Genomic DNA, 27,264 nt, shown 5'->3' with positions numbered 1-27,264 from the left:
CTGAACACAAGGAGATGCATTTGCAACTGTATTAGCTTTTGTTGATGGGATCTAGCACAACACAATACCATCCATTCACTCTACAGCATGATATGGCTGAGCTATATAGTGCAATAAAGGGAATATCATTCGAAATATCTTTGTTAGGCTACTCACCCAATTATGGTTGTTTTTTTCTTTGAATATGGCAATGTCTTTGTTCTTGCCACACCGAGTACCCAGAGCCCGAGGCAGGGGTGGAGGCCCTTAGAAGTCAGTTTTCTATACATACATATACATGCACTAACATTGGTATAGAATTTATGTACAAATGGCTTATTTTGTTTACATTTTAAGTGTTTTTATGATAAAAATGCAATACCCCACCCATTGGTATAACTATGGTATTTGGTACGTGGGCCCAGCAAGATGGTTTGTACCCAAGGCCCAAAATGTTGTGCTACACCGCTGCCTACACCTTAGATGTTGATTTCCGATGCTTTCTGAAAGCACTGAAGACAGCTACAGCAAACACTCGTATTTGAATGTTGAGGTGCAGCTCATTGGCCGCTGATGCAACAGCAATCAATCAGCTGCGCTATGTAGATGACAATGCAACCACTACCATATTCAGTTAAGAGTCCTATTATGCTTTCTCTTCTTGTCTTCTCTGCCAATCTGACTCTACAAGACGATTTCACCTTTTCACCTCCAATCTTGGGAGTATCCTTTGATGACCAGCTGTCCTCCAAAGACCACATTTCAAAGACAGCTCAGTCATGCAGGTTTGCGCTTTACAACGTCAGGAAGATCAGACCATTCCCAAAAGAGCATGTAACAGCTTCTCGCCCAGGCCCTGGTCATCTCTAGGCTTGACTACTGCAATGTGCTTGTGGCTGTACTTCCATCGTGTGCAATCAAAACACTTCAGAACGCAGCGGCACAGCACGAACCCAAAAGGGCCATGTCACATCTCTTCATCTCTCTGCACTGGCGACCACTCGCTGCTCGCATCAAGTTCAAGGTGCTGGCGCTTGCCTACAGATCCACTACAGGCTCAGCACCTGCATACTTCCACTCGCGAGTCTACATCCCCACCAGAAGCCTTCCCTCGGCAAAAGAATGACGTCTTGTGGTACCACTAGAGAGGAATGAAATCCCTTTCCAGAACATTTTCGTTCACTGTTCCTTGCTGGTAGAACGATCTCCCCATCTCCATCTGGAAAGTAGAAACGCTGACAACGTTCAAAAAACTCATCTCTTTGGCGAGCCCTTAACCTCATCTTAATTTTAAAAAAATAAAACACCCCTCCATTCCTCTCTATTCCCTTTCTATTCTAGTTTATGCCACTCTAGGCAATGTCCAAAACGTTGTGATTTTTAGCCTTTTCATGATGGAATGCTTCCTGTATTCCTCTCGCTTTGGATAAGTGTCTGCTAAATTAATAAATGCAAGCCGTTTTCACTTTTTTAACTTTAGTTAGTGTGTAATGTTGCCGTTTGAACATAAAAAGTCCTGCAAGGTTATAAAGCTCAAAGACCACTCCAAAGGAAGTTATTTTATTTAACAGAATCTACGTTTCAAGAACTACAAGAAATGGCTTGTTTGAACAGCTCCCTAAGCCTGACGAACTTAGAGGGGTTAAATTTATTCTAAACAATGTTCCTGAACATTATAACCCCAATGTTTATGTGTGTGCTGCACATTTGACTGAAAACAGCTTCCAGAACCTATAGAGTACAATGCAGGCTATGCACAAACGCATCTCCTGAAATGGAGCAGTTCCTACTTTTTTGTGGATCACAACTTGTAAGTATGTCTTATTATTTCAGGATGCATTTTCTATTAGCAGTTCAAATTTCTACATTTTATGTTGTTGCTATGATGTAAACAAAGGGTAAAGCTGTTTGGCTCACCTGCTAGCCAACTTTAATGTTGATGTAGTGTTTACTGTAGCGTTTGTAAGCTCTTGCTTTTGTGAACAATTGGGGTTTGTATTACCATATATTTCTGCCAAGTATCATGATTAAATGATGTATAACCTTTTATCTAAAATGTATCAGAAAAAAACAAAACACACATACCACTCAGAAAACGTCATTTAAAATCCATGCTTACAAGGTCCATGCATGAAATCCATTCTGCATGATCCTCTCTTTTGTTAACATTCCTAAGTCTTAATCTAAATCCAATTGGTTTAAAAATTGATGCCATCCTTAATATTTACACCTAAGCAGTAGAGCTCACGTTTGTGGTAGGTGTGACATTTCCTGAACACAGTACCAATCACAACGCATTGGACCAGCTAACCAATCACAGCACATTTCGTATTTTGGCTCATCGAAACAGGAAATAAATGGCATGTTTGGGCTATAATGGGGAGAGAGGTGCCGTAATAATGTTAAATATATATAAATAAATGGAAATATTTATTTATATCTAGTACACCCTAAAAAACAAAAGGGCATAACAGGACCCCTTTAAGGACCTTAGTCTGCACCATGCCAGAACTAGGTATTTTTTATTACTGTAGTGATAATATGTCTATTGTATAGTATAACCAAACATCCACAACAATCTTACTGGTTGCCATTCAGGTAAAACTGAAATCATCAAAATAAGTGTAAAATATTTAATATACTTAATAAGGTTAGCTTTTATTGTGCTAGCATTATGTTTTGAGTAACAAGCTTTTTATGGAAAATCTTTCTAGTATTGTACAGTGTATTTTCATTCTCGGTCATCGGAGAGCTCATCTTTTGACATACTGTAAGCTAGTAGTCTCAGTTATTTCAAATGAAACGTCTAACATTTCATAAACCCAGCTTGCTTTAGCACCATCCGTTAGAACTTCCAATACTGTCCAATTTCCACAAAACATCTGTAATATTTTTGGAAAGCTTTTGTGCACACTATAATTATCGTTACCAACTGTGTGTACTTTCTTTTTTAACCTTTAAGAGTACATCTGTCTGCAGACTGATAACATGCAATACCATTTTAAATACATAGTTTAAATTACATTAGATGTCAAAGTTGTACAAATAATAATAATTCTCAAGATTCTGAAACTTTGGGAGAAACCTTCAATGTTATGTCTATAATCATTGCGCATGGCCCAAAACAGTCATGCTATGTAGTAATGCAAAAGAAATTACTGCATCAGTGTCCACGTTGTGTGTGCATCAATGTTTATCTGTGACTGTGATGATGCTGCTGTATATATGTGTGTGTGTGACTAGTTTCAATTAGATATGTTTACTTGCTGTACAAGAACTAAATTATTAGATTGAACACAGATTACTATGAAAAGTGATGTCATATTATACTTAAAAACAAGCAGGTTGTTTTAAACTGGTTGGTACTGTGAATGCTGGAATATAAAACAAACAAATAACCAAAATATATATATATATATAAAAATACGTCATATTTACCACTTAATTATTTTATACACAGAAAGATCAAATTAAAAGGTGCTTTGTTTGTAGGGTTTGTGAAGTTGACGGCAGTAGTATACAACAGTAAAGTTAGGTTGGTGTGAATTGTTGATATCTAAATTGCACAATAACAAATTGCCCAGTGTCCTATACGTGGGCCCATTGTGAGTTCCTGTCATTTGCTCATATCTCAATTGGAACTTCTTTGGCTGGTCTCTTTTTCAGGGAGGCAGAGATGGAGTAGAACCTGGAAAAAAACAAGAAAGCTGCATTTAATAGTCTTCATTCAATCAGTTGTTTTTTGTTACGTTCAACTTAATCAAGTCATGCCTGGGTTTTGTTTCAACCATTTTTCCAATAAATGTTTTTTTTTTAAAAGAGAGAGAGAAAAATTGGCATGAATGATGCGGAATCACATTCTTGCAGCACACTGACAACTCTATAAGGACAAATGTTTGGTAACTCTTTAGAATACTTTTCCTTCATTAATGAATAACTACACAGGAACAAAGGAGTAACGCAATATTAACATTCAAGTAACTACTATTAACTAAAAAGAAACTCTGAATAACAAATTTGTAAGTACCGGTTACAGTGCTCAGTTGAATGTGGTAGTTCACTATTAGCTAATCAATAACGTATAATAATTTTTTTCATACCTCCCAGAGGACTACAAAGAACTATTATATACAGGTTCATAATTAACATGAATAATGCATAATATATAATGAATTCTAAAGTGCAGTAATGATAATTCATAAATGACTCGTGTTACTACATCCTTCTAAAGGAATTACTAATTATTTGGATCAGTATTCTAGAATTAAAAACAATAACTCTGTAGTAATTACTGTAAGCATTGTAGGCTTCTTGTAAGGTTTTGGATAGTAACACTTAAGTAATTATTTGCGGGTTATGATGATCTATCCAGTCACTACACTACTACAGTACACTACTATTTTAAGGTATCCAAAACTTTAAAGTTTTAAACGTCAAAAGTTTACAATGACTTCATTCGTTACTAGAGAGTTAATACTGTGTTACTCATTTGTTCCCGTGTAGTTATTTGTTAATGATGGATCAATATTCTAAAGTGTTAGCAAATATTTTTATGTGCAGCAAATTGTCATGCTTTTAAGAGCTCTGGGAAACCACATTTGTTGAACTACTATTATACTATAATAAAATGTAAGCATTGTGCTAACAGGAAAAGAAAAAAAACTAAGAATTTTGAACGGTGTAGATGGAAAATAATGGCATTTTCCTGCAGAGAAGGCAAACCAAATAAACCTCGACCCCTTTGAACAGAGCAAAACGCATGCGTTTCGACAGGCTTTTAAAACTTTAAAATCTTAAAGAGTGTAAATTCTAATGGAACAGGAGAGGCAGTGAGATGCGGCACAGCAGCAGCAGCAGAAAAAAAAAAAAAAAAACATCCACCCACAGTGGGACATGCATTTGCATACTGCATTTGATTCATAATATGACGATATACAGAGGAAGAATTTATGAGCATTTATAGACAATGTACCCAAGTATATCATAAACTGAACACAATGAAAAAAGGTTTAAGCCAGTTATTTATATATTTTGCTATAGCACGTTGGCAGAAAATAAAAGAAATTTTGCATTTCCAAAAAATCTACTTTGCCATTAATTGTAATAATCCAGTGAGATTTTTGCACGCACAAGGAGTCTGACAACAGCTGGTATGATCTAGCCTGATGTGGTCATACTCAATTCTAGTCAGAATATGAGTCTGAAACTGCTCCATTGGGCTGTGATTATGGGGCGTGTTTCAACCGAACCAGGAAAGACCTCAATTGGATAGACCTACAACCAATCAGAGCAACGAAGGGACGCATTGTCAAATGTCAACAGAGCTCAACTGCACTGTGTTGCCAAGTCTGCGTTTTTTTTCCCGCGGGTTGTTTTCTTTGTCCGCGGGTTGAAGCGACTATTATGTGATATATAGACCCATCAGTGCGAATTTTAGCAGGCAACCTTGCCTAAATAACACACATTTTACCCCCCAAACGCTATTGTTCCCTCGGAGAACCCCCCGAGAAGCTATTGTTTAGGGCTAGTAGTTGGCGGTTTTGTTGTAAAAACTTGGCAACCCTGTCTGCACACGCACTGGAATCAGGCTGGAAAACACGATCTTTGCCGGTGTTGTAAAAAAAAAATCATGATCATCATTTCTGAGAGAAATTGTGAAGGTGAATGCATAACAAACAAGCTCTGCGTTTAGGATTCGAAAAAATATAATCCAAGCCCCTTTGATGACGTGCATGATTACGTTACTGTTGATCATCTGTCCATCATGGTCTAAAGCCTGCCCTGATGATTTCATTGGTGTGAACTGTTTCTGTTCTGGGATAATTACTCCTCTATGGAGCAAGGCCGACCTAAAAATTGTGTGGGCGGGGCTAAGTTCGGCTGGCATCCAGGCTAGGTATGATCCACACGTAGATCTGATCTCAGCATCATCGAGTGTATCCGGGATTACATGAAACAGAGAAAATAGAGGACGCCTGAAGAAACCGACCTGCGAAGCTCCAGTACTTCGAAAAATTTTAAGCACTTGCTGTAACGTAATGCTTTCAGAAATAATGTCATAAATTGATTTTATTTATCAATTAACTACATCAAATAAATATTTGGTGTGACCACCCTTTGCCATTAAAACTGCTTTTGTCCAGGGACACTTGCGCATAGTTCTTTGCAGGTACTGTAGGTTTCTTCAAATGCCTTTGACACTGCCGCAGTTCTTCTGGATTTAGTCTTTTTCTTCATGTTATCCCAGATGGACTCGATGATGGTGAGATTAGATCTCCATGTGGGTATTACCAGCTGTTGTCAGACAAAAATTTCACTGGAATATTACAATTAATGGCAAAAGGAATGTATGGAAATGTAAACTAATATGTCCTACTGACACTGCAGCGAAAGATATAAATAACTATCTTAACCCCATTTTTGTGTGAAAATACTAAGGTGCCTAAGACTTTTGCACATTATTGTGTGTATATATATTTATTTACATACCTTGAAGTCTTGTAATGTTTCTTTTTACTCAGAGCTTGAAAGCAGGACAGTTTGGCACAGTTCTTCTTACAGTCAATGACTTGATATATGATTGGATTGTACATGGCAGAGGACTTGGCCAGCAAAGTTGGCACAACAGAGACTGGGATAGGCACTGAATCAGGCTCTCCAAAAGCAGACACCACTGATACCACAGCATAAGGGATCCAAGCTATTAAAAACCCTGCACAGATCAACATCGCCACCTGGAGAATGCAAGCAGAACCACATGAAATATGACAAGGCATTTTCACATAGCATTCTTAAATAATAAAACACACAAACCTTAGTCAACTTCATCTCCACGTTGTGCTTGTTCTTATTCTGAGTGTCGAAATTAGAGACTTCTTTGGCTGAGGATTTCACCTTGAAGATGATCATGACATAGGAGAAGACGATGATGCCAGTGGGGAGGATGAGGCAGAAGATGAGCATGCACATGACAAAGCTCTGTCCAGACACAGAGGCCTGGGCCAGCCACCAGTCCAGTGTGCAGGAGGTGCCAAATGGCTCAGGGGCGTAGTTTCCCCAGCCCACCACTGGCATAGTGGCCCAGAAGGCGGCGTAGAACCACGTGAAAACCACAGAGAGAAAAGCGTGATGCCGTTTGAACCATGTACCTGATGGCCAAGTAAATACCTGTTAGTCTGACAGAACAATAGTTAGAACGACAGACAGACAGACAGACAGACAGACAGACAGATAGATAGATAGATAGATAGATAGATAGATAGATAGATAGATAGATAGATAGATAGATAGATAGATAGATAGATAGATAGATAGATAGATAGATAGATAGATAGATAGATAGATAGATAGATAGATAGATAGATAGATAGATAGATAGATAGATAGATAGATTTTTAATTACCATAACTTAAATGACAGATTTTCAAGTAGCGGTCTAAGCTGACAATCGTCATGGTAATGAGACTTCCGCATCCGAAGAAAAAGCCGGCCCAACCGTAGTAGCGGCAGCCCTGCCAGCCAAACAGCCAGCGATGGGAGAAACTAGACACTATGAAGAATGGCTTTCCAGTGACTGACGAAATAAATAAAAAGTATCGTGTGTCAAACAAGAGAACAGAAATGTTCTTACCCAGTTAATGGGCAACATGATTTATTTTTTTATAGTATGAAACAAATAACACTATGGAAGTCATTGGGGTCCATAATCTGTTTGATTACCCATATTTTTCAAAATATCTTTTATGTTCAGAAAGGGAAAAAAAAGATATATAATTAGGTTAGGAAAAACTTGAGGGTGAATAAATGATGCCAATTTAAGTGGAATACGGAAGGCGGTCTGGTGGAAGCTAGATATTTTACATTAAATACAAATATTTATGTTAAATGTCAATATGTTTCTTACAAAAATGCATTGATTTTCTTCAGAAGGCCTTCATTAACCCCTTGGAGCCATTTGGATTACTTTTTTTAATGGATGGAGGCAATTTTTTGGTCCTCAAATTTTGTCTGGCAATTCATTGCCATTATAAAGCTAGCTCTTATTAAGAACCAGACACTTAAATATAGCTCGATTGTATTTGTCTGAAAGAAGAAAGTCATATACACCTAGGATGGCTTGAGGGTGAATAAATCATGGGATCATTTTCATTTTTGGGTGAAATATCACTTTAACTCGTGTTCCTGCTCAAAAAAAGAGAAATAAGAGGATGAGGATGGCAGACACTCAAAAATCCCCACATTCCCAGAAAAAAACCACATCCTAGATTTAGACAGAGCTGAACACGCAGTACTAATTAGCCATGTATATTCATTCATGTTCATATGTAATTAGCATGATCCAAATAAAATACAACCTCATTAATGGCCTTAACATTATCAGCATGACAAACTGCATGCAAGTCATGTTCTTTTCACTGTAAAAAAAAAAAAAAAAACACCTAAAAAAACATGCTACCATAAAATCAACCTTAAATTACATTAAACTAACTTAAAATTCAGTCGAATCTTGTAAAACGTAAAACAAAAATTACGTTTATTTCTTTCTTTTGAAGAGTTAAAGTAAAGTAAAAACATGATGTCATGACTTATTGATAATTTTACAGTGTTCAAATCTCGATAATACTTTACAATAAGCTTTCATTTTTTAACATTAGTTACTAACATTAACAAAAATGAGAAAAATTCAGTAACAAATGTGTTGCTCATTATTAGTTTAAGTTAGGATAAAAATACAGCTGTTCATTTTTTGTTTGTTACCTCAGTGCATTAACTAATGTTAACAAATACAACTTCTATTTTTTATAAATTATTAGTAAATTATAAAATTAACATTAACAAAGATTAATAAATTCTGTAGAAGTGCAATTTATCATTATTTTATGTTAACTAATGTAATTAGCTAATGTTAACTAATGAAACCTTATTGTAAGGTGTTACCGAAAACTTTTAATAACTCCAAAAAAGGCTTTATTTCCTTAGCATTACTTTTATTATTATTATTTTTATTAATGAATTAATTAATAGACAACTTGATAACTAAAATAAACATGCAGATTCTTATTAAGACTCTCAGTAGGCCTATATGTGATCGTGTTGGAGCAACACAGAGGAAGAGAAGCCAGAGGTGGAAAGCATACCCTGACCCTCAGATTTGTGTAAATGTGACGCACTAAAGCAATCTGCCATGGGCATGACTCCTGCGAAACAAAAGCCTCATTATTCTCAAATACAGCGACGCCATCCTGGCTGATAGGCAACAAGACAGGCATTTTGGAAGGAATTAAATCAATTTGAATTACTGATGGTACACTGAAAACAAAATATAATTGGTATCCAAAAAGCTATGGATACCAATGCTGAACTGATAAGGGTGATTCTCCAGCATTTCAAATGATAAATCATATTTGAGTGTTCCAATGCTGTGATTTTGGGGCAGGACCAATCCTAGACAGAGAGAAACTTGTTTGAAAACAGTCGTTGTTTCTAGCCGTAGCTCAGAAATCACACACTCCTCCTTTAAATAACTGGGATGAACTTTGTGAGCTACATAAGAGGACATTTGTTCTGTAAATCTTAGAAAGTGAACTCTTTATTTAAGGGTGATTCTATAACTGATGGTACATTTAATGTCCAGAGTACCTTTTCTTCAAATGGTTATATTTTTAATTATTTTAAGAATGAAATATTTATTGTCATGGGTCACAAGATGTTGCAGGCCATAACAATGTGTCTTATATAGCTGAAAATCATGATTTATTATTGTCTGAATTAGTCAGTGCATTTCCTCCATCATGTTGTTGTGTAATCTAAAAATCTTATTTTACTTTTGGTAATATTTCATTTATTTTATTCATAAAAGCCCTAAATAGTAATTTTCCTAATTCTTGTTTAAAAATAACTTTATCTTGTGATAAACTTGTATAATGTGTGTCCATAGATTGTGCATCAATTCTGTTACTGTACCATCATTTGCCTTTAAATTGGTGGAATTACCTCCCACAACTACCTACGATACAGGAAATGATGTCACTTTACATCGCTGATAAGATCTGAAGCACTGAAAGATATGTGCTCACTCTGAGAAAATATTTTAATCTAAAAAATTCTTATTTTGTAAAACGCAAAATTTGTTACCACAATGTCCAAAGGAAAACAGAATTGATCACTGATCACACAGTGGATTGTTCAAAAGTCTTTTAATCCTGATTTCATAAGTGCCATGTGCTCTTAGCATTTACGCTAGCAAGTTGAGTTTTTGGCTTAAAAGTTTAAAATGGCCAATCCTGTTGCCAATGTTATTTCTACACAATGTCTAGATTGTCTGTAGTAGAGCTGAAAAAAAAAGCTTTTTTTTATAGTAATTTTTTTCGTTAAAAGTAAAAAAACAAAAACAAAAAGCAAGCATTGACTTATTACATTTTATAGGTTTTCAATATGATACAGGACAGAATTATAAACAGTAAACTGTTTTCTCCCTTAAATTTTTGAAACGCAAAATGTATCTCCAATTATAGAATCACTCGTATAATTATAAGGATGATGACTACACAGATTAAATAAAATCTAATGCTTATCACTGCTCCTCTGAGATAGCCATACTACACATCCACTAGGTGGGACTAGAGTACAAGTGTAATAATACTGATTTGTTGAAGGAGAGAACATCTTTGGTGGAAATCTCAGGGATGTCCCTATTTATTTATTTTTAGAGCCCCAGTGAAATACCGCTATGCTATGGTAAAATATTCCATATCTTTCTGATAAATCTTTGTCTAGGGATGGGAACTGGCATATACAGACATGAGAATATTTTCCCTGACAATATTTCAGCAGTCATGTCGTGTTTTCTATTAGCTGTAAAATCAAAACTAGCGATACAAAATTAGCGAATGAATCATTCCTAGGGTTTTCTTTTAATCAAAATTAGCATACAACTTTTTCTTATTATATAATGGTCATATCAAACTGTGAAATGCAATTATCATTTTGTTCTTTTAAAAAAATGTCTTTTATGTTTAAATATTTGTTTTAATTATATTGTTTAAAACTATGATCTAACCAGACAATCAACAAACAAAATCATAATTGATTTACTGTAGATATTTATTGTGTGAAAACGATGATATTTTACACTGATTGTAATCCATGTACTTAATGGAACATGCACAGTTGAACTTAATGGAAAAACAAATAAAGTGTGAAACATGCTTTTTGTCTACTAGTACTTGAACATAAAAGGGCGTATAGTTCTAATATAGAATAAAGATCTATATAGTATATAGCAGGCTACTTTACTTTAGTGACTTAACTTCAAAGGAAGTTGATGGAAAATAGTGTTTACAGGAGTTGATCATGTTAATGATCTGATCGATTTTTCCCTTTTTTATCATCCCGGCTTAAAATCCTGTGTATGGTTTATACAAGTGCATTTCAATAAAGGCATATCGACTCCAAACACAATGCCATACAAACATGAAATCTGCATATTTTCAAAACATAACCAAAAGAAATTGTTTAAACAATAGAAAGATCCTTTCTGATATTATACATCATTTAATTTATAACTATGGATTTTTGAAAAAAAGCACATCTGACAAAGGAAGACAACATTAGCAGCTTGATATCATTTAAACTCACCTGATATGCCAAAGTCGAATACAGCTAGATTCAGTGTCATGAATTCTGGCGGCTTTAACTTGGTCTTGCGTTTGATGGTCATGTATATGACATAACCATTTCCGGTGGCTGACAAGATACCTGTAAAAACATGAGGCAAACTGTTTGATCAGACACGGTTTTTAAAATTTCTTACACTTTACATTGAGTCCTTTGCATCTCTTTGTTAGCCTAGAAATCTAGATTCTAGACACACCCTAGCGGCAGCAAATCTAATCTGCCGCGAGTATCGTCAAGCAACTCTAAATACAGTTCTGAGCTGTAAAAACCAAACTCTGGTCAGGCCAATCACATAGTGTATAAAGTTGTTGGGCGGGGCTTAACAAAATGACGGCCGACAATCAGCTTTGACCGGGACTCTGGAAGACTTGAGGCCTGTTGCATGAACCTAGCTGAACAAACTCTGAGTTTTAGAGTAGGTTAAGGGTTGACAAATCCAGATAAATCCAACCTGGTTCAGATCAAGTTCAACCATTTCTGAAAGCTCGGTATAAACTTTCTCTGTCAGATCAGGTTTAATCCAGAGTTAGCGATTAACTCTGAAGCGCGTGCACCTGAAGGTGTGACACGTGCCGCAAACAGCCAATCACAGCTTCCGTTTGATTCACTTCTCTTCTGAAGATTGAGAGATCGTTTTGAGAATTATCATGAAATTAAATGCGTTTACAAAGCAAGAATAAAAGAAAGATGAGAAGGCAGCTTAAAGAATATCTGACTATATCAACGCATGATGTAAATCAAAGAATATGCCTAATGATTATAGGTTCGCAAAGAGCTCAAATGAATACACGTTGTTTAAAATAATTATGAATGCTTGTTTAATGCATCCATGATAATTATATGAATATATTATATTAATTAAAAGTAATTCATATAATAAAAATATAATAAATAATTTGCACCAAAGGATGAGCAATTTTGATGAGGTTTTTTTCACTATAAACTACAAATTTGGAATGAGAGATACAGGGGGTGTGGCTTTATTGCGTCTTCACTTGCAGCTGATTGGTCCAGTTTGGTAGCCTAGAAATCTAGACGCACCCTAGCGGCAGCAAATTTAATTTGCCCGCAAGTGTGGTCTAGCAACTCTCAATTCCTATCTGAGCTGCATTCCTCAGAATCTGGACGGCCAAATCACATCGTGTATAGAGTCGGCGGGCGGGGCCATAATGACGACGGCCGAGTTGCGTTTGCGTGCTTCTAGTAACACAGTCTTCTAGTAAACACAGAAACTGGCAAACGGCAGCGGTCTTTCGAATCAGCTCTGCCCGCGCCTCCGGAAGACTTGGAGTTAAGCTTTCCTCTGAGAAAAGAAAAAAGAGTGACTTCAGTGCCGTTCTTAAAAAGGGAAGATGTGTTCGGAGTTTAGCCGACCGGATACGGTGAATGTTTAATCAGTCAGCGAGCTCCCCTTCACCGTCGTTGCTCCGGTTGGTGTAGCGCTATCCTATCGCGTGCAGCGGGAGTTTGAAAGACAACCGTTTATCCCGCCCCTCGGATTGAGCCCTGTCTATGGTGAGTTTCCAGACCAAACATCTTGATGTGGGTCTGGCTTGTCAGGCTACCAGTTTGGGTTTGCGATCTCTAACCCAGAATAAAACCTGCCCCAGAGCAGGTTAGCAGTGTAGTGTAAGTTACTATGGTGATGAACACTCATAAAAAACAATCCACCTTCTTCAGCCCGAAAAACCAGAGTTTGCTCAAACTAATCTTGAACTTGCCTGGGTAGCAACTGAAACCAGCTTTGTGCAACAGGCCATTGGAGTTAAGCTTTTCTCTGAGAAAAGAACGGCACTGAAGTCATTCTTAAAAAGGGAAGATGTGTTCTGAGTTTTGCTGACCGGATTCGGCGAATGTTTAATCTATCAACGAGCTCCGTTTCACCTTCGTTGCTCTGGTTGGTTGTAGCGCTATCCTATCGCGTGCAGAGGGAGCTTGAAAGACAACCGTTTATCCCGCCCCTCAGATTGAACCCTGTCAATTGTGAGTTTCCAGACCAAACATCTTGATGTGGGTCTGGCTTGTCAGGCTACCAGTTTGGGTTTGCGATCTCTAACCCAGAATAAAACCTGCCCCAGAGCAGGTTAGCAGTGTAGTGTAAGTTACTATGGTGATGAACACTCATAAAAAACAATCCACCTTCTTCAGCCCGAAAAACCAGAGTTTGCTCAAACTAATCTTGAACTTGCCTGGGTAGCAACTGAAACCAGCTTTGTGCAACAGGCCATTGGAGTTAAGCTTTTCTCTGAGAAAAGAACGGCACTGAAGTCATTCTTAAAAAGGGAAGATGTGTTCTGAGTTTTGCTGACCGGATTCGGCGAATGTTTAATCTATCAACGAGCTCCGTTTCACCTTCGTTGCTCTGGTTGGTTGTAGCGCTATCCTATCGCGTGCAGAGGGAGCTTGAAAGACAACCGTTTATCCCGCCCCTCAGATTGAACCCTGTCAATTGTGAGTTTCCAGACCAAACATCTTGATGTGGGTCTGGCTTGTCAGGCTATCTCTTTGTATCCACCCTGGTGTTTGAGGGTTGTGTATTTGTTGAAATACAATGACGGCACCTGTTGTAACATTTCTGTTTTTTTAAAGAACTAATAGGAGTCACAGGTTACTGGTTATCCCATTTCTCAGTGAAAGAGTAAAAAAATAAGGTCACCATAATGAAAGAGCAGTATGACAATTAATCTTTCCTGGCAGCAGCCACATGCATGCAAATGACACAATGACTCATGTTATTAATTTTCCCTTTCATTATGACCAAGATTATATACTGCAAATATTAGCCTTTATATTTATTAAGCCTAAAAAGGCTTTGAAAGTGTCATACAATTGTGTCCAATTCATCATGTCCACAAACACCAGATTTCTAATGCAGAGATCGTCGTGTGCTCCACATAATTTCACATCTTGGCCTGTGGTGTCAGTTGACTGACGCACCATTTTAGAGAAGACACTATTTCATGTGACTCTTCAATGAAGTCTTTCACTTTCCTCATATGATCATGAATCAATGTGAATGGATCACGCACATTAATATTACGGACACACTGTTTCTACAGTTTTTTGTTCTTAAAGAGGCAGTCCATCCATAAAGGAAAGCACTGTTGTCAACCAAAAGTTACCTACCAAGTGTGAACTAAAAACCGAACATACAGTGTTGATTTGTATGTGTTTGAAACAAAATGTCTATGAAACACCTTCTGACAGTTCTCTTAACATGTGTGCAGACTTGTGAAATATGGTGAGGAAGAACTATTGATTTAGCCTTTTTGATTAGAAACACGCAGCTTTCTGAAAGAGGGAGCATCCTTTTGAGCATCTCCGTGATACTATGGTTACTGAAGGACAACGGTGGAATAATGTGCTGAACAAAAAATGTTCTCTTTATATTTTTCCAAAGCGCATTGCACAAAAGACAGACATGCACATAGCAAAACATCTGGGGCCATATTCACAAAACATCTTAAAGTATGTTATGAGTATGAGGTATGAGGCAGCTTAAAGTCTAAAAGGCTAAAAGTAGCTCCTAAAATTGCCAATTGAGAAACTCTTAAAAATAATGGGCATGTCAGTCCTAATTTTAGCACTCTTTTATTTTTACTCTTAGTAAGAGTATTTCATAAAGCATTTTAGCACTAAAACTATAGCTCTTAAATCCACAAAATGCTAGGAGTAGTCTAGAGGACTCCTAAGTCACTAAGAGCAAATCACAAACAATCCTAATGGATGTTGCTGAAATCCGCCCAAAGACACTATACAACATTGAGGCAATAGTGATAAATTATCTTTAATAAAATAATAATAATGTCAGATTACCTGTGGTAGTTGTTTTTACGAGTTCACACTTACAAATGATTGAATAAAGTAAAACAATATAAGCGTATTTGACGTGCTGTCCGAAGTGATCAAGGGCTCCAAGCTCTGAATTTAGCCCAAACCCAGAGTTCTGCCCCGTATCGCAGACCGAGAGTGAAGAACGGGGTGGCGGAGGGATGCAGAAAACTGTGGAGGTAACTAAAGTTAGGCGAATCGGCTCTCGGCTGTGTATATACCACCTCTCGCTCTGATTAGATAAAGAGTTGTAAAACGTGCTCCTCACAAACTTTTTTATAAAACAATTTCCACCTGAATTCTGCAATCTCTCAAGATGCAGACATATTAGAGTCTGATAATTAGCTGAACATATAACAGTTCAGTTAGTGACACTTACCCTAATGAAAATCTTCATTTGAATATGGCAACATAAAACCTCGTTCAACTAAATATTTCTATATTTCATAGAAATTTCTATATTCAACTCCCTATAAGCCAATCACTGTGGTCATAGTTAGTAAGCGTGATGACATCATCCATAGCAACAAGGTCGACCCCGCTTTTACCCTCAGCTTAAAGGGTTAGTTCACCCAAAAATGAAATTGATGTCATTAATGACTCACCCTAATGTCGTTCCACACCCGTAAGACCTCTGTTCATCTTCAGAACACAGGTTAAAATATTTTATATTTAGTCTTCTCGTCCAGGTTTGTTTTCAATCCTCAAATAAAGATTCAAATGGCTATTAATCAGCGGAATCATGAATCAATACGCTGATTCATGACCATTCGAATCTTTGTTTGAGGATTGAAAACAAATCCGGCAGAGAAGACAATGCTGAATAAATGCTGAATTTTGTGATTTTTTTTTGGACCAAAATGTATTTTCGATGCTTCAAGAGATTCTAACTAACACACAGATATCACATATGGACTACTTTGATGATTTTTTTTATTACCTTTCTGATCCTTTTGAAAAGGGTCAGTATACTGTGCATACGTTTTCTATGGAGAAACAGAATCTATCAGACGAAATCTAAAATATCTTAAACTCTGTTCCGAAGATGAACGGAGGTCTTACAGGTGTGGAACGACATTAATTACATACATTTCATTTTTGGGTGAACTAGCCCTTTAAGCCTTTTCTCTACTGCTTTGTAAAAGTTGCTCTCAGCAGCTTTGTGACTAGATTTTGAGCAAAAACTTGTAACTAAGAACTTTAGGAGATCTCTTAGAGTAAAGAGAAAATGTTTTGTGAATACGGCCCCTGGAGTATTTCTAGAAATGCTATATTCTAGCATTCACGGAGGGGTCATGTCGGTATTATAAACACTTAAAAACCTGCCTTTTTAATTTTTTATGTTCATCCTGGTTTAGAGAGAAATTTGTGAAAAGAGTTCAATATTATAAAGTCCTATGCATTTGCAATTCATAAGGAGCCTATAACAATGAGCCTGCTTAGATGTCAAAATGCGCTGAATAAACTAAAACTATTTTTCTGCTGCAATAGTAGTGTAAATATTCAATAGCTTCTAGTGGTAACCAATACTTATAGATGTGCCTAAAGGGAAACTAGCCTGACAAATGTTCAGAGGGGCCACAGTATTCCCAATATGTAGTATATTAGCTCTAAAATGCACTAGATGACAGCGCTCAACACATACTCCTCTATATGACAGAGGATGACATCTCAGTGACAGCATGAGTGGATTGAACATGTCATCCTCAGTGACAACAGCATGGCAATACCGTATCTGTCAGGTTTTAGCACATCAAGAGGAAAGCAGGTTTTTGATTCTTGCTTATAAATTCAACATGTTGTTTGGCCTTCTGCATCATTAATATTTCATTTAGAAGGAATCAAATGCATGAAGGCAAATGCTCAAAAACTAGGACTGTCGCTAGAAAGGAGATCAGGGGTGACCCTGCTCCTGGAGGGCTACCATCCTGCAGATTTCAGTTCCAACCCTGCTCCAACACACCTGTCTGTAATTATCAAGCAGCCCTGAACACCGGGGTGCTGTCCCAAATGGCACACTTCATGTGCACTTTCGGTCTTGTGGACTCACAATGGCCATTGTGTGTGTGTGTCCGTTAAGTCCACAAGACCGTAGGGTGTCCCATTCATCATTTAAGCTTAAAGAAGGGTGCTCATGAGCACCCCCTTTGTGGCTGCTTTGGGCCCTCGATGCGCACTTCAGCTGAGAACGCAAGTTTGCAAGCTATGCAGAACCCGGCAGTCAAAGTGGCATTACGTCGTGAAAGTGCGGACTCGGAGGAAGCCTGTCAGGGTTTAGGGTGCCATTTGGGACAGGGCCCATGATTAGCTGGTTTAGGTGTGTTTGATTCAGGTTTAAGCTAAAATATGCCGGGTGGTAGCCAGGACCAGGGTTCGGACACCCCTGCTCAAAACACTTTCCAAATCCGATTACTTGTTTACACGATTGGAATCTGATCTAAATTATTGACTGTCCACATTGGCTACGTTCTGACTTTCAGCCCAAATCAGATTTGTTTGTGTGCATAAATATCACATTGAAATCTGATCAGATTTAGCAAGTGTGAACTGCAAAAAATAAATAAATAAATAAAATCACACGAAATGCAATTATTTTATTAATCCGTTTCGAGCTACATTCATATGTGGTTTAAAATCCTATAAAATCTTGGCTTTCTTACACCATGTAAAACGTAAACTTCAGACATTGTTACAGGAAAATGAAACACTGCAGAAAGGTTGTGTTGCGAAGTGCTGGATGAGCTAAAAATTACAAAAATGACAAAAAGAGACAACAGCCCGGAATAAATCCGCTCATAGAAGACGCAGTAGTCCAGCTTGACGGCTACACATTGTCATGTTGTAAATAAGACAACATGTACTGTACTGTACATGTATTGCACTGTAAATCCCTCCATGTTGAGGTTGTTGTTGTTTTGGCATATGCCTACCAATGCAAAGTCATTAATAGAAACCAATGCAGATATTCTGGGAAACGAAAGAGCGGCATGAACACACAAATCATATCTGAACAGTTGCGAAATACAACATGAACAGTCAATAATTTAGATCAGATTCCAATCGGATACACAAATGATCCGATTTGGACTGACAGTGTGAATGTTATTCATAACCTCAGAGCACATTAACACACCACAAACAAGACAAATGGGCTAGAAATAGTACTATATTGAGCTTTAAATAAAGAAATGTTTTTAAAATGCATCATATCATTAGTGAAAGAAATATGCAAGTGAGGCACGCATTCTTACGATACACTGGACTTGCCAGGCAATAATAAATATTTGAGAAGGTACTAAACTTACAAGGTCCTCATTAAAATACACACTAATGAGAAAAAAAAGGGTTTCTCTGTGAATGGTCCAATAAACGTGGCAATGTTGCACACATATTTATTAAAACAGGCTCATTAAAGGGTTAGTTCACCCAAAAATGAAAATTCTCTCATTAATTACTTGTCCTAATGTCGTTCGACACCCGTAAGACCTCCATTCATCTTCGGGACGCAAATGAAGATATATTTGTTGAAATCCGATGGCTCAGAAAGGCCTTCATTGACACCAATGTCATTTCCTCTCTCAAGACCCATAAAGGCACTAAAGACGTCGTTACAAAGCCCATCTCACTACAATCAGGTTTGGACCCATTGCTTTAAAGATAAATAAGTCAGTGTGTCTACTACCAAGACTGTTCATTAGCAATTTGTAGGCCTTGCTGACCAATGCAACGTTAAAATTGGTTCTTATTATGTTATATGTTTAGGCAAGATTACCTGATCACAAAACCTCATTCTCAGACATCACTGAGAGTCAGTACTCTACATATTTGTCATTGTTTGGTAACTAAAATATCATTATATCACCATATCATGTTGTTTGAAGAGATTTTACAAGAGAAAAAGAGAAATTTCTTCATATCAACAAGAAATAAGTAGTCATATCCTTTAAAAGGTCCAGTCATTCTGCAGTAACCTAATCCAAACATTTGAATTCAAATTCCTCACCGATCTTATCAATGACGATTCACATCAGGGACGTGCACAGGGGGGTTGCTCAGCTTGCCCGGGCAACTGTCCGTATGCCCTTCTCGACTTACGTTGCCCCTCCGAGGTAGAAAAAAAATAAAATAAAAAAAATTGTACAATGGATGCAGAATTTCACATAGGCCTAGATTAAAAAAAAAAAAAAAAATTGCGAAGCCTCATTCACTTCCATATTCGGGTACCCGTCCAAAAGTGAAAGTCAAGCATTTGCTTGGGGCCCCGATCTGGCCTGGGGCCTCAAGACAACGACAGGTTAAGAATAAAATGCAACGACAAACTGCTTGAGCGCCCCTTTGATAGTCATTGCAGTAAAGTGCAATGACACTGTTATCGGAATCCCCCTCAAGGGGGCCCTCTCAGTCGTCGCTGACAGCAGCCTGACCAACCACGCGATCTCTGCTGCCGGCAAAATACAAAACCTCCTCGGCAATCATAAAGCGGAATTATGCTTTAGAAAGCCAGAAAAGAAAAAAGAGAAAAAACAAGATAGTGATAAGGGATAAATTACACTATATAAAATAGCTCTATTGTACAAAAATGGTGTAATTTTGCAGCAGGTAGGCTAGCAAAAATATGTTTATGTTAGCTAGCGTTACCTGCCTGACGGCAAATGCTGCTTGTAACAAACAGTTAGTGCAACTTTTTTCCGAACGGACGGAATATGGTTACATACTGTACTATGTTTTTTTTAACGGGATAAGGAAGACGCAGATCTGTTCCAGAATAACTGTTTGTCGTATTTAATGACTTAAAATTGCTATAGCTTTGTAATAGGTTTTGATGAAAGTGGCATAGCATGCTATACTAACTATTTTTATGCTATGTAAGGGATAATGTACATTATCCCGCTTATTACACGGCTACAAGTCTCAAATAAATAATTATTAGACACAAAATATTGTCTTGAGATTAAATATTTTATTAGCTCTTACGCAAAGCTTCCGCGAAGAAAAACAGTGCTTTAAGCCTTTATCTATTGCTGAAGATTTGCCATATGCCCTTGCTAAATGTTGAAAATGAATGCTGAAAGGGTTAGTTCACCCAAAAATGAAACCAAGCCTATGATTTACTCACCCTCAAGTTTATAGGTGTATATCATATGACATTCTTCTTTCAGACAAATACAATCGGAGTTATATTTAAAAAGTCCAGGCTAACGTTAATCCAAGCAGTAGGCTAGTTGTAGTTGTGTTTGAAGTCCAAAAAAAAATGCAGCTGTCCGTCAAATAACATACTCCACACAACTCCGATGGGTTAATAGAGCCTTCTGATTCGAATCGATGCGTTTGTGTAAAAAAAATATACATATTAAAAACATTATAAAGGAAACCTGCCTTGAAGTCTTCCATTGTAACCCACGGCTGTTTAAGCCACAAGATGGCGCCAGCGTTAAGCATAGAAGTAGTACCGGTCAAGATAACTCAGTACCCGTATGAGCGGGTGTTATCTGGAAATAACATACCGCTGGAATGCGCGATTGACCATTCAGAATCAAGTATTTCACAGAGCCGTGTAATAAGCATAGATAACCTGGAATAGTTAATATAGCATGCTATATTAACTATTATTATAAACATTATTTAACCAGAACGAGGCAGAGGTACATGATTTTTTTTTTTCATAGCTTATCTTAATGTGCTAGTGTCGGGATATATTGTAGTAACAGTTTATGCAAATATGACATTATTTTTATAAGTTAAGTTACCATCTTGAACAGTTACTTTATTCTGTCTGGCAATTTTTACACTGTTGCATTTTGAAGGACAGTATCAGGACAACCCACGTTTTACTGTTTATTAACTATTTAACAAGATTTTATAGTCATCTGTTGCAACTTTATAATAACCATCCAGATAATGTTTATAGACAGTTTACAAACCAACTAGTAACCCTTAACAAAGTGTTAGGAATATTTGGTCTCTCTATCTATGTAATGTTTATAGATGTTTTAAAAATGGTTTCTTAAAGTTTTACAAACATTTTTTAATCATTACCCGTTTATCTGTAGAAGGTTAGCCATGTCTATTTTGCTTGGGGCCCCCAAATTCCTTCTAACCGCCCTGGCTGAGCCTGCATGAGCGGCACTAGAAGGAGATTGTCGCAGTTGTCGGGTGAGACTTAACGTTGTCGGAAAGGTATAACAAAAGGACGATCATCATCATCAAGTTTTATGAAATGAATTAAAATCTTCATGAATCCACTTTTTTTATCTGGACACAGAGCATAATAAACATGCAACTTGTTCATTATCATTACCTGTGAAACTGTTGATGGCAGTTAAATTAATATTGTCTGTTTTTATAAGACTATTGATATTGACTGGTTTGAGTTCTTTTATTGGTATAGGCAAGGGAAATGGCCTCAAACGCACCATAATGCAGGAAATCGCATCTACGAAATAAAACAAATTCTTGGGGGAGAAATCCCCAGACCCCCCCACAACAAAATAGCCCCACCTATAATATTTTTCCTGAGCAGAACATAAATACCACTAGGGGGCATTAAAATAATAATGATAATGGCAATAACAATAATATGTAATTGGACAGATGACAAGGTTTTTTTTGTCGGAGCAACTGCCCCTCAAAAATCCTGTGCACGTCCCTGATTCACATGATGCTTGCAAATGAACGTCCACACTGTACACTTACCGATGATAAGGATGTAGAAAGCCGCCACTATGTCTGCCTCCTTGGACAGCTTGGAGGCGAAGGGATCCCCTCGAAGAAGGTAATGTGGGACGTAGCCCGAGTGGATGGAGGTGTCATTTTCCATTAGGGCCTTACTGAGGAGTGTGATTACTTTCCTGCATAAAAAATAAAAATAAAAAATAATAATAATAATTGTCAAAGCTTAAACAGAAAGGTCTTTGAAAGGTTTGAAACACAGGCTTGAGGGCAACCATATCCCATATCCGACAGCTTTATGGGTTCAAAAACCTCCTGCCAATACTCTGATGCTCCAGATTAAGTTCTACAAACCCGGTCATCTCTTATTGGCTTTTGAATATGAAGACACTCCCTTTATATCAGTAATCAAAACATGTTTTGTGCAACCCCTAGCTAAATATTCTTGTGCAAGGAAAAGAATGAAAGAAACAGCAGTTTTGAAACATGGCAGCTGGTTTGAGCTGGTCTTTAGCTGGTCATGAGCTGGTTTAAGATGGTTCTTAGCTGGTCATGAGCTGGTTTAAGATGGTCTTTAACTGGTCATGAGCTGGTTTAAGACAGTCTTTAGCTGGTCATGAGCTGGTTTAAGACAGTCTTTAGCTGGTCATGAGCTGGTTTAAGATGGTCTTTAGCTGGTCATGAGCTGGTTTAAGACAGTCTTTAGCTGGTCATGAGCTGGTTTAAGACAGTCTTTAGCTGGTCATGAGCTGGTTTAAGATGGTCTTTAGCTGGTCATGAGCTGGTTTAAGACAGTCTTTAGCTGGTCATGAGCTGGTTTAAGATAGTCTTTAGCTGGTCATGAGCTGGTTTAAGACAGTCTTTAGCTGGTCATGAGCTGGTTTAAGACAGTCTTTAGCTGGTCATGAGCTGGTTTAAGATGGTCTTTAGCTGGTCATGAGCTGGTTTAAGACGGTCTTTAGCTGGTCATGAGCTGGTTTAAGACAGTCTTTAGCTGGTCATGAGCTGGTTTAAGATAGTCTTTAGCTGGTCATGAGCTGGTTTAAGACAGTCTTTAGCTGGTCATGAGCTGGTTTAAGATGGTCTTTAGCTGGTCATGAGCTGGTTTAAGATGGTCTTTAGCTGGTCATGAGCTGGTTTAAGACAGTCTTTAGCTGGTCATGAGCTGGTTTAAGACAGTCTTTAGCTGGTCATGAGCTGGTTTAAGATGGTCTTTAGCTGGTCATGAGCTGGTTTAAGACAGTCTTTAGCTGGTCATGAGCTGGTTTAAGATAGTCTTTAGCTGGTCATGAGCTGGTTTAAGACAGTCTTTAGCTGGTCATGAGCTGGTTTAAGACAGTCTTTAGCTGGTCATGAGCTGGTTTAAGATAGTCTTTAGCTGGTCATGAGCTGGTTTAAGACAGTCTTTAGCTGGTCATGAGCTGGTTTAAAATAGTCTTTAGCTGGTCATGAGCTGGTTTAAGACAGTCTTTAGCTGGTCATGAACTGGTTTAAAATAGTCTTTAGCTGGTCATGAGCTGGTTTAAGACAGTCTTTAGCTGGTCATGAACTGGTTTAAGATGGTCTTTAGCTGGTCATGAGCTGGTTTAAGATAGTCTTTAGCTGGTCATGAGCTGGTTTAAAATAGTCTTTAGCTGGTCATGAGCTGGTTTAAGGTGGTCAAGACCTTTGGACCAGCACTTGACCAACTCATGACCAGCTAAGGACCAGCTGAAACCAGCTGCCATGCTTCAAAACATACCTACCCAGCAAATACTTCACAAACCAGATGCCTTAGCTTAGAGACAGCTAAGAAATAATGGCATAGATACGAGTCAGACCTGCTAGCATGTCATTTTCAGCAGGAACTAGACCAATTTCCAAGGGTTAACAACATGTGCTCTATCGTTATGTTCAATTTAGCGCCACATCTCATACCATAGAGGAGTCTACATACATTTACAGAGATATTATTTGGCTTTAATTGATGCTTGCCAAAATGATCACCTTTGATGACCTATGATTAACGCTTTAGCAAAAGCTTCTCTTTCAGTTTGATTAGTCTTTTAAAGTCATTTCAATATCGTTCTGGAATAAATAAGTGATTTTGTGTTTGTGAATGTGATATTTGCACCTACATTTATCTGTCCTGATGCTTACACATTTTCAATAAGTTTGTTGTCACAGTAAATCACACCAGAATGCTAATTACTGTAATAGCAGGGGTTTTCTTTACAGACATATATTTGTCAGTTCTAATGATAATTGTAAAACATCATGTTGATGGATTAAATTAAATTATAAGAATGAATCAAATCACAGAACAGAAAAGTAATATTGCAGAAAATCAGATAAAACCACTGATCAAAAGTTGCTATTTTACAGATTAATATTTGGTTTGGTATTTTAAAGTTATATTATATTTATTCACGCTACTAAATTGCCTATAAACTGCTTAAGGGCTGTCCGTGACTTTAACATGTTACAGTCGTACTTAAATCTTTAAACACCCCTTGTAGAATCTGCAAAATGTTATTATTATTATTGTTTATTTTTATTTTATTTTATAAAAGGGATCATACAAATCACATGTTTTTATTTTTATTTAGTATTGTCCCGAATGAGATATTTCTCCTAAAAGATTTTTACATATATCCACAAGACAAAAACAAAATGCTGAATTTATAAAAATCACCCCGTTTAAAACTTTACGTGCCCTTGATTCTTAATGCTGTTTGTGATTCACAATTTTCTTCAGAAAATTCAAACTTTTGCATATTTGCACCCTTTCCAGCAGTGACTATATGATTTTGAGATCCATCTTTTTAAACTGAGGATGATTGAGGGACTCATGCACAAGTATTAAAAAAAGGTTCAAACATTCACTGATACTCCAGAAGGAAACACAATGCATTAAGGCCTATAAATGTTAAAGAACATTTCTGGACAGGATGAAGATTTCTCTCATTTTGTTTAAATATCTTCTTTTTTTCCCATTTAATACTGCCCTTCAGAAGCAACAGAAGATAAATAAATGTGTCCTGGAAGACAAATTAAGTACAATTTGCATTGATCTTCAAATTCCACAAGTTTTCACCCCCTAGCTCCTAATGCATCATTTTTCCTTCTGGAAAGGGTGAAATATGCACAAGATGCTAGAAAATGGAAGATTTTGCAGAAAATGGAAGATTTTGCAGGACCTGAAGGATTTTTCTGAAGAATTTTGTGAATCATAAACAGCTGTGGATCATCCAGGTAATGACACAGCATTAAGATTCAAAGGCAGGCTATGCAAACTTTTGAATGGGTCATTTTGATAATGTTTTTGTCTTATGGACTATGTGCAAACATCTTTTATGTAAAATATCTTATTCAGGACAGTAGTAAATAAAAAAATAAAAATAAAAACATGTATTTTGTTAAAATTAACATTTGTATGGTCTTTTGGAGTCGTGCTCCAACAATATAAAAATATTTATTTTGGGAATAAACAGATTCAAGACAATTGACAATACATTTTCATTTTTTTTAGAAGGGAGTTCTGATGAAGTAAAGTAATTACATTTGGGAACACAGAAAAACATCTCTGCTTGCTGGCGTAACCTCAGTTCCCTTTTAGAAAAGAAAAACTGATTTCAAGATTTATGCAATCACTTTTGTAAATAATAAATATATTTCCCACCAGCCATTTTAAGAGAAACTAGATTACTATTACAAGAGACATACTTCACAATAACAGCTTGCCATGCAGTGCAGTAAAGGTAAACTTGATTTTGTAGCCATGTCACATTTTTTTTTTGAGTCTGTACTTGCCACCAATATAGGCCATCGATTGTTTTTCCAAAAGGGTAGTCACATCAAAAGAATGCTATTACTTGGCAGAGTGGCAAAGCATACATGTGAAAGCCTTCGAAACAAACCTTTATACAGCTGAAGACAATGAACCATTCATTTAAAACACATTGAGAATGAGCTTTCCTATAAACACACTGTTAGTCACTTTAACACTTCTAGTAGATTTATGGATTACAAACAGTATAGGCATAACTTAATGAGCATTGAACACACTCTCTGGTGACCCACAGCTTTTGAAATCATCTCCCAGGAGAACAGAGATGATGCTGCATCCTGCTACTTCATAATCGAATTGTGAAAATGTGCGAGGTTACTAAACCATGAATCTCCTCCCCAGTTTTCTAAATAATGCCATTTCTTAAAAGACTTCTTAAAGTTCTAAGAGATGAACACTTGATGCATGCATTGATCTTTTCAAAACTGTCTTTGAGATCCACTCATAAAAATAATAATAAATGTTAAATGCCCTAACAAGAGAAGTGTGATTTAATAGCTAGTCTGTCAGAATGCCAAATGTTTGACAAAGCTGAAATAGAGAATATTTCAAGGGGATTGATTAATACACTGTTATCAGATGACGTTCATTCATTTAATGCCAATGTCTTTCTCCTAAATCTTTTACAAACTAACTGTAATGCAACGCATTGTGCTGAGCATCTTACAACACGGTGTCTGAGGATCCATCCGTTACCAAACCAAAGCTGTCAGTCATCCAATCAGTTTTGTGTAAGTCTCCTTCATTGATAAACATGCACTATTCATTGGCCAATTCAGATGGAATAACAACGAAGAGCTTAATATTTAACATGTATAGCTAATTGATGGGGGTGACACTTAATTCTCACAACAGACACACCCCTTAAAACAGAGCGTTTCATAATTATTTATTAAAATATATATTTTTAATATTCAAATTTAAACAACAACGCTAAGGATTCATTTGCAACTTTTTTAGCCATTTTGTGTCATAATATTATTTAATCCTCACACATACACGATTGTAGCTAATAAAATAACTGAAACATGTGCATGCACGCGACACAATAAACGCACGCAAGCATGTTTACAGAAAAACAAACGCTTACCTTGCTATGACTATTCATCCATCCCACGGAATTTGACCACTTTTCTCCCGTTTCTTAAAATTGAGTTGGTAACTTCACCATAATCCACCTCCGTCGGTTATTAAACGCTTCAGATGGGGAACTGTCGGTCTGGCTTCTCTCTCTCTCTCTCTCTCTCTCTCTCTCTCTCTCTCTCTCTCTCTCTCTCTCT

The 27,264-nt window shown here is 37.1% G+C and overlaps 1 protein-coding gene across 1 annotated transcript; it reads right to left on the bottom strand.

Moving 5' to 3' along the window:
• Positions 1-249: 249 nt before the first annotated feature.
• On the bottom strand, positions 250-27,264 carry opn5 (opsin 5). The gene is made up of 7 exons (XM_067418642.1): positions 27,075-27,264; positions 22,180-22,334; positions 11,617-11,736; positions 7,382-7,552; positions 6,793-7,127; positions 6,469-6,713; positions 250-3,667 (listed from the first exon to the last, which is right to left on the bottom strand). The coding sequence occupies exons 2-7, from the start codon at positions 22,301-22,303 to the stop codon at positions 3,604-3,606; spliced, it is 1,059 nt and encodes a 352-aa protein (XP_067274743.1). The 5' UTR covers positions 22,304-22,334; positions 27,075-27,264; the 3' UTR covers positions 250-3,603.

This window comes from Pseudorasbora parva, chromosome 15 (genome assembly GCF_024679245.1).
Source record: "Pseudorasbora parva isolate DD20220531a chromosome 15, ASM2467924v1, whole genome shotgun sequence".
NCBI lineage: Eukaryota > Metazoa > Chordata > Actinopteri > Cypriniformes > Gobionidae > Pseudorasbora > Pseudorasbora parva.
The sequence above is the reverse complement of the archived record's forward strand: the minus strand, read 5'-3'. Positions and strand labels throughout refer to the sequence as shown.

What these genes read in the sequence shown, in the direction of transcription:
- opn5 (XM_067418642.1), bottom strand. Translation starts at nt 22,303, where the DNA reads ATGGAAAATGACACCTCCATCCACTCGGGCTACGTCCCACATTACCTT. An exon ending in ATTCGACTTTGGCATATCAG is followed by an intron (nt 7,553 to 11,616) that starts GTGAGTTTAAAT and finishes TTATTTCGTCAG; the next exon opens with TCACTGGAAAGCCATTCTTC. An exon ending in TGGAGATGAAGTTGACTAAG is followed by an intron (nt 6,714 to 6,792) that starts GTTTGTGTGTTT and finishes TGCATTCTCCAG; the next exon opens with GTGGCGATGTTGATCTGTGC.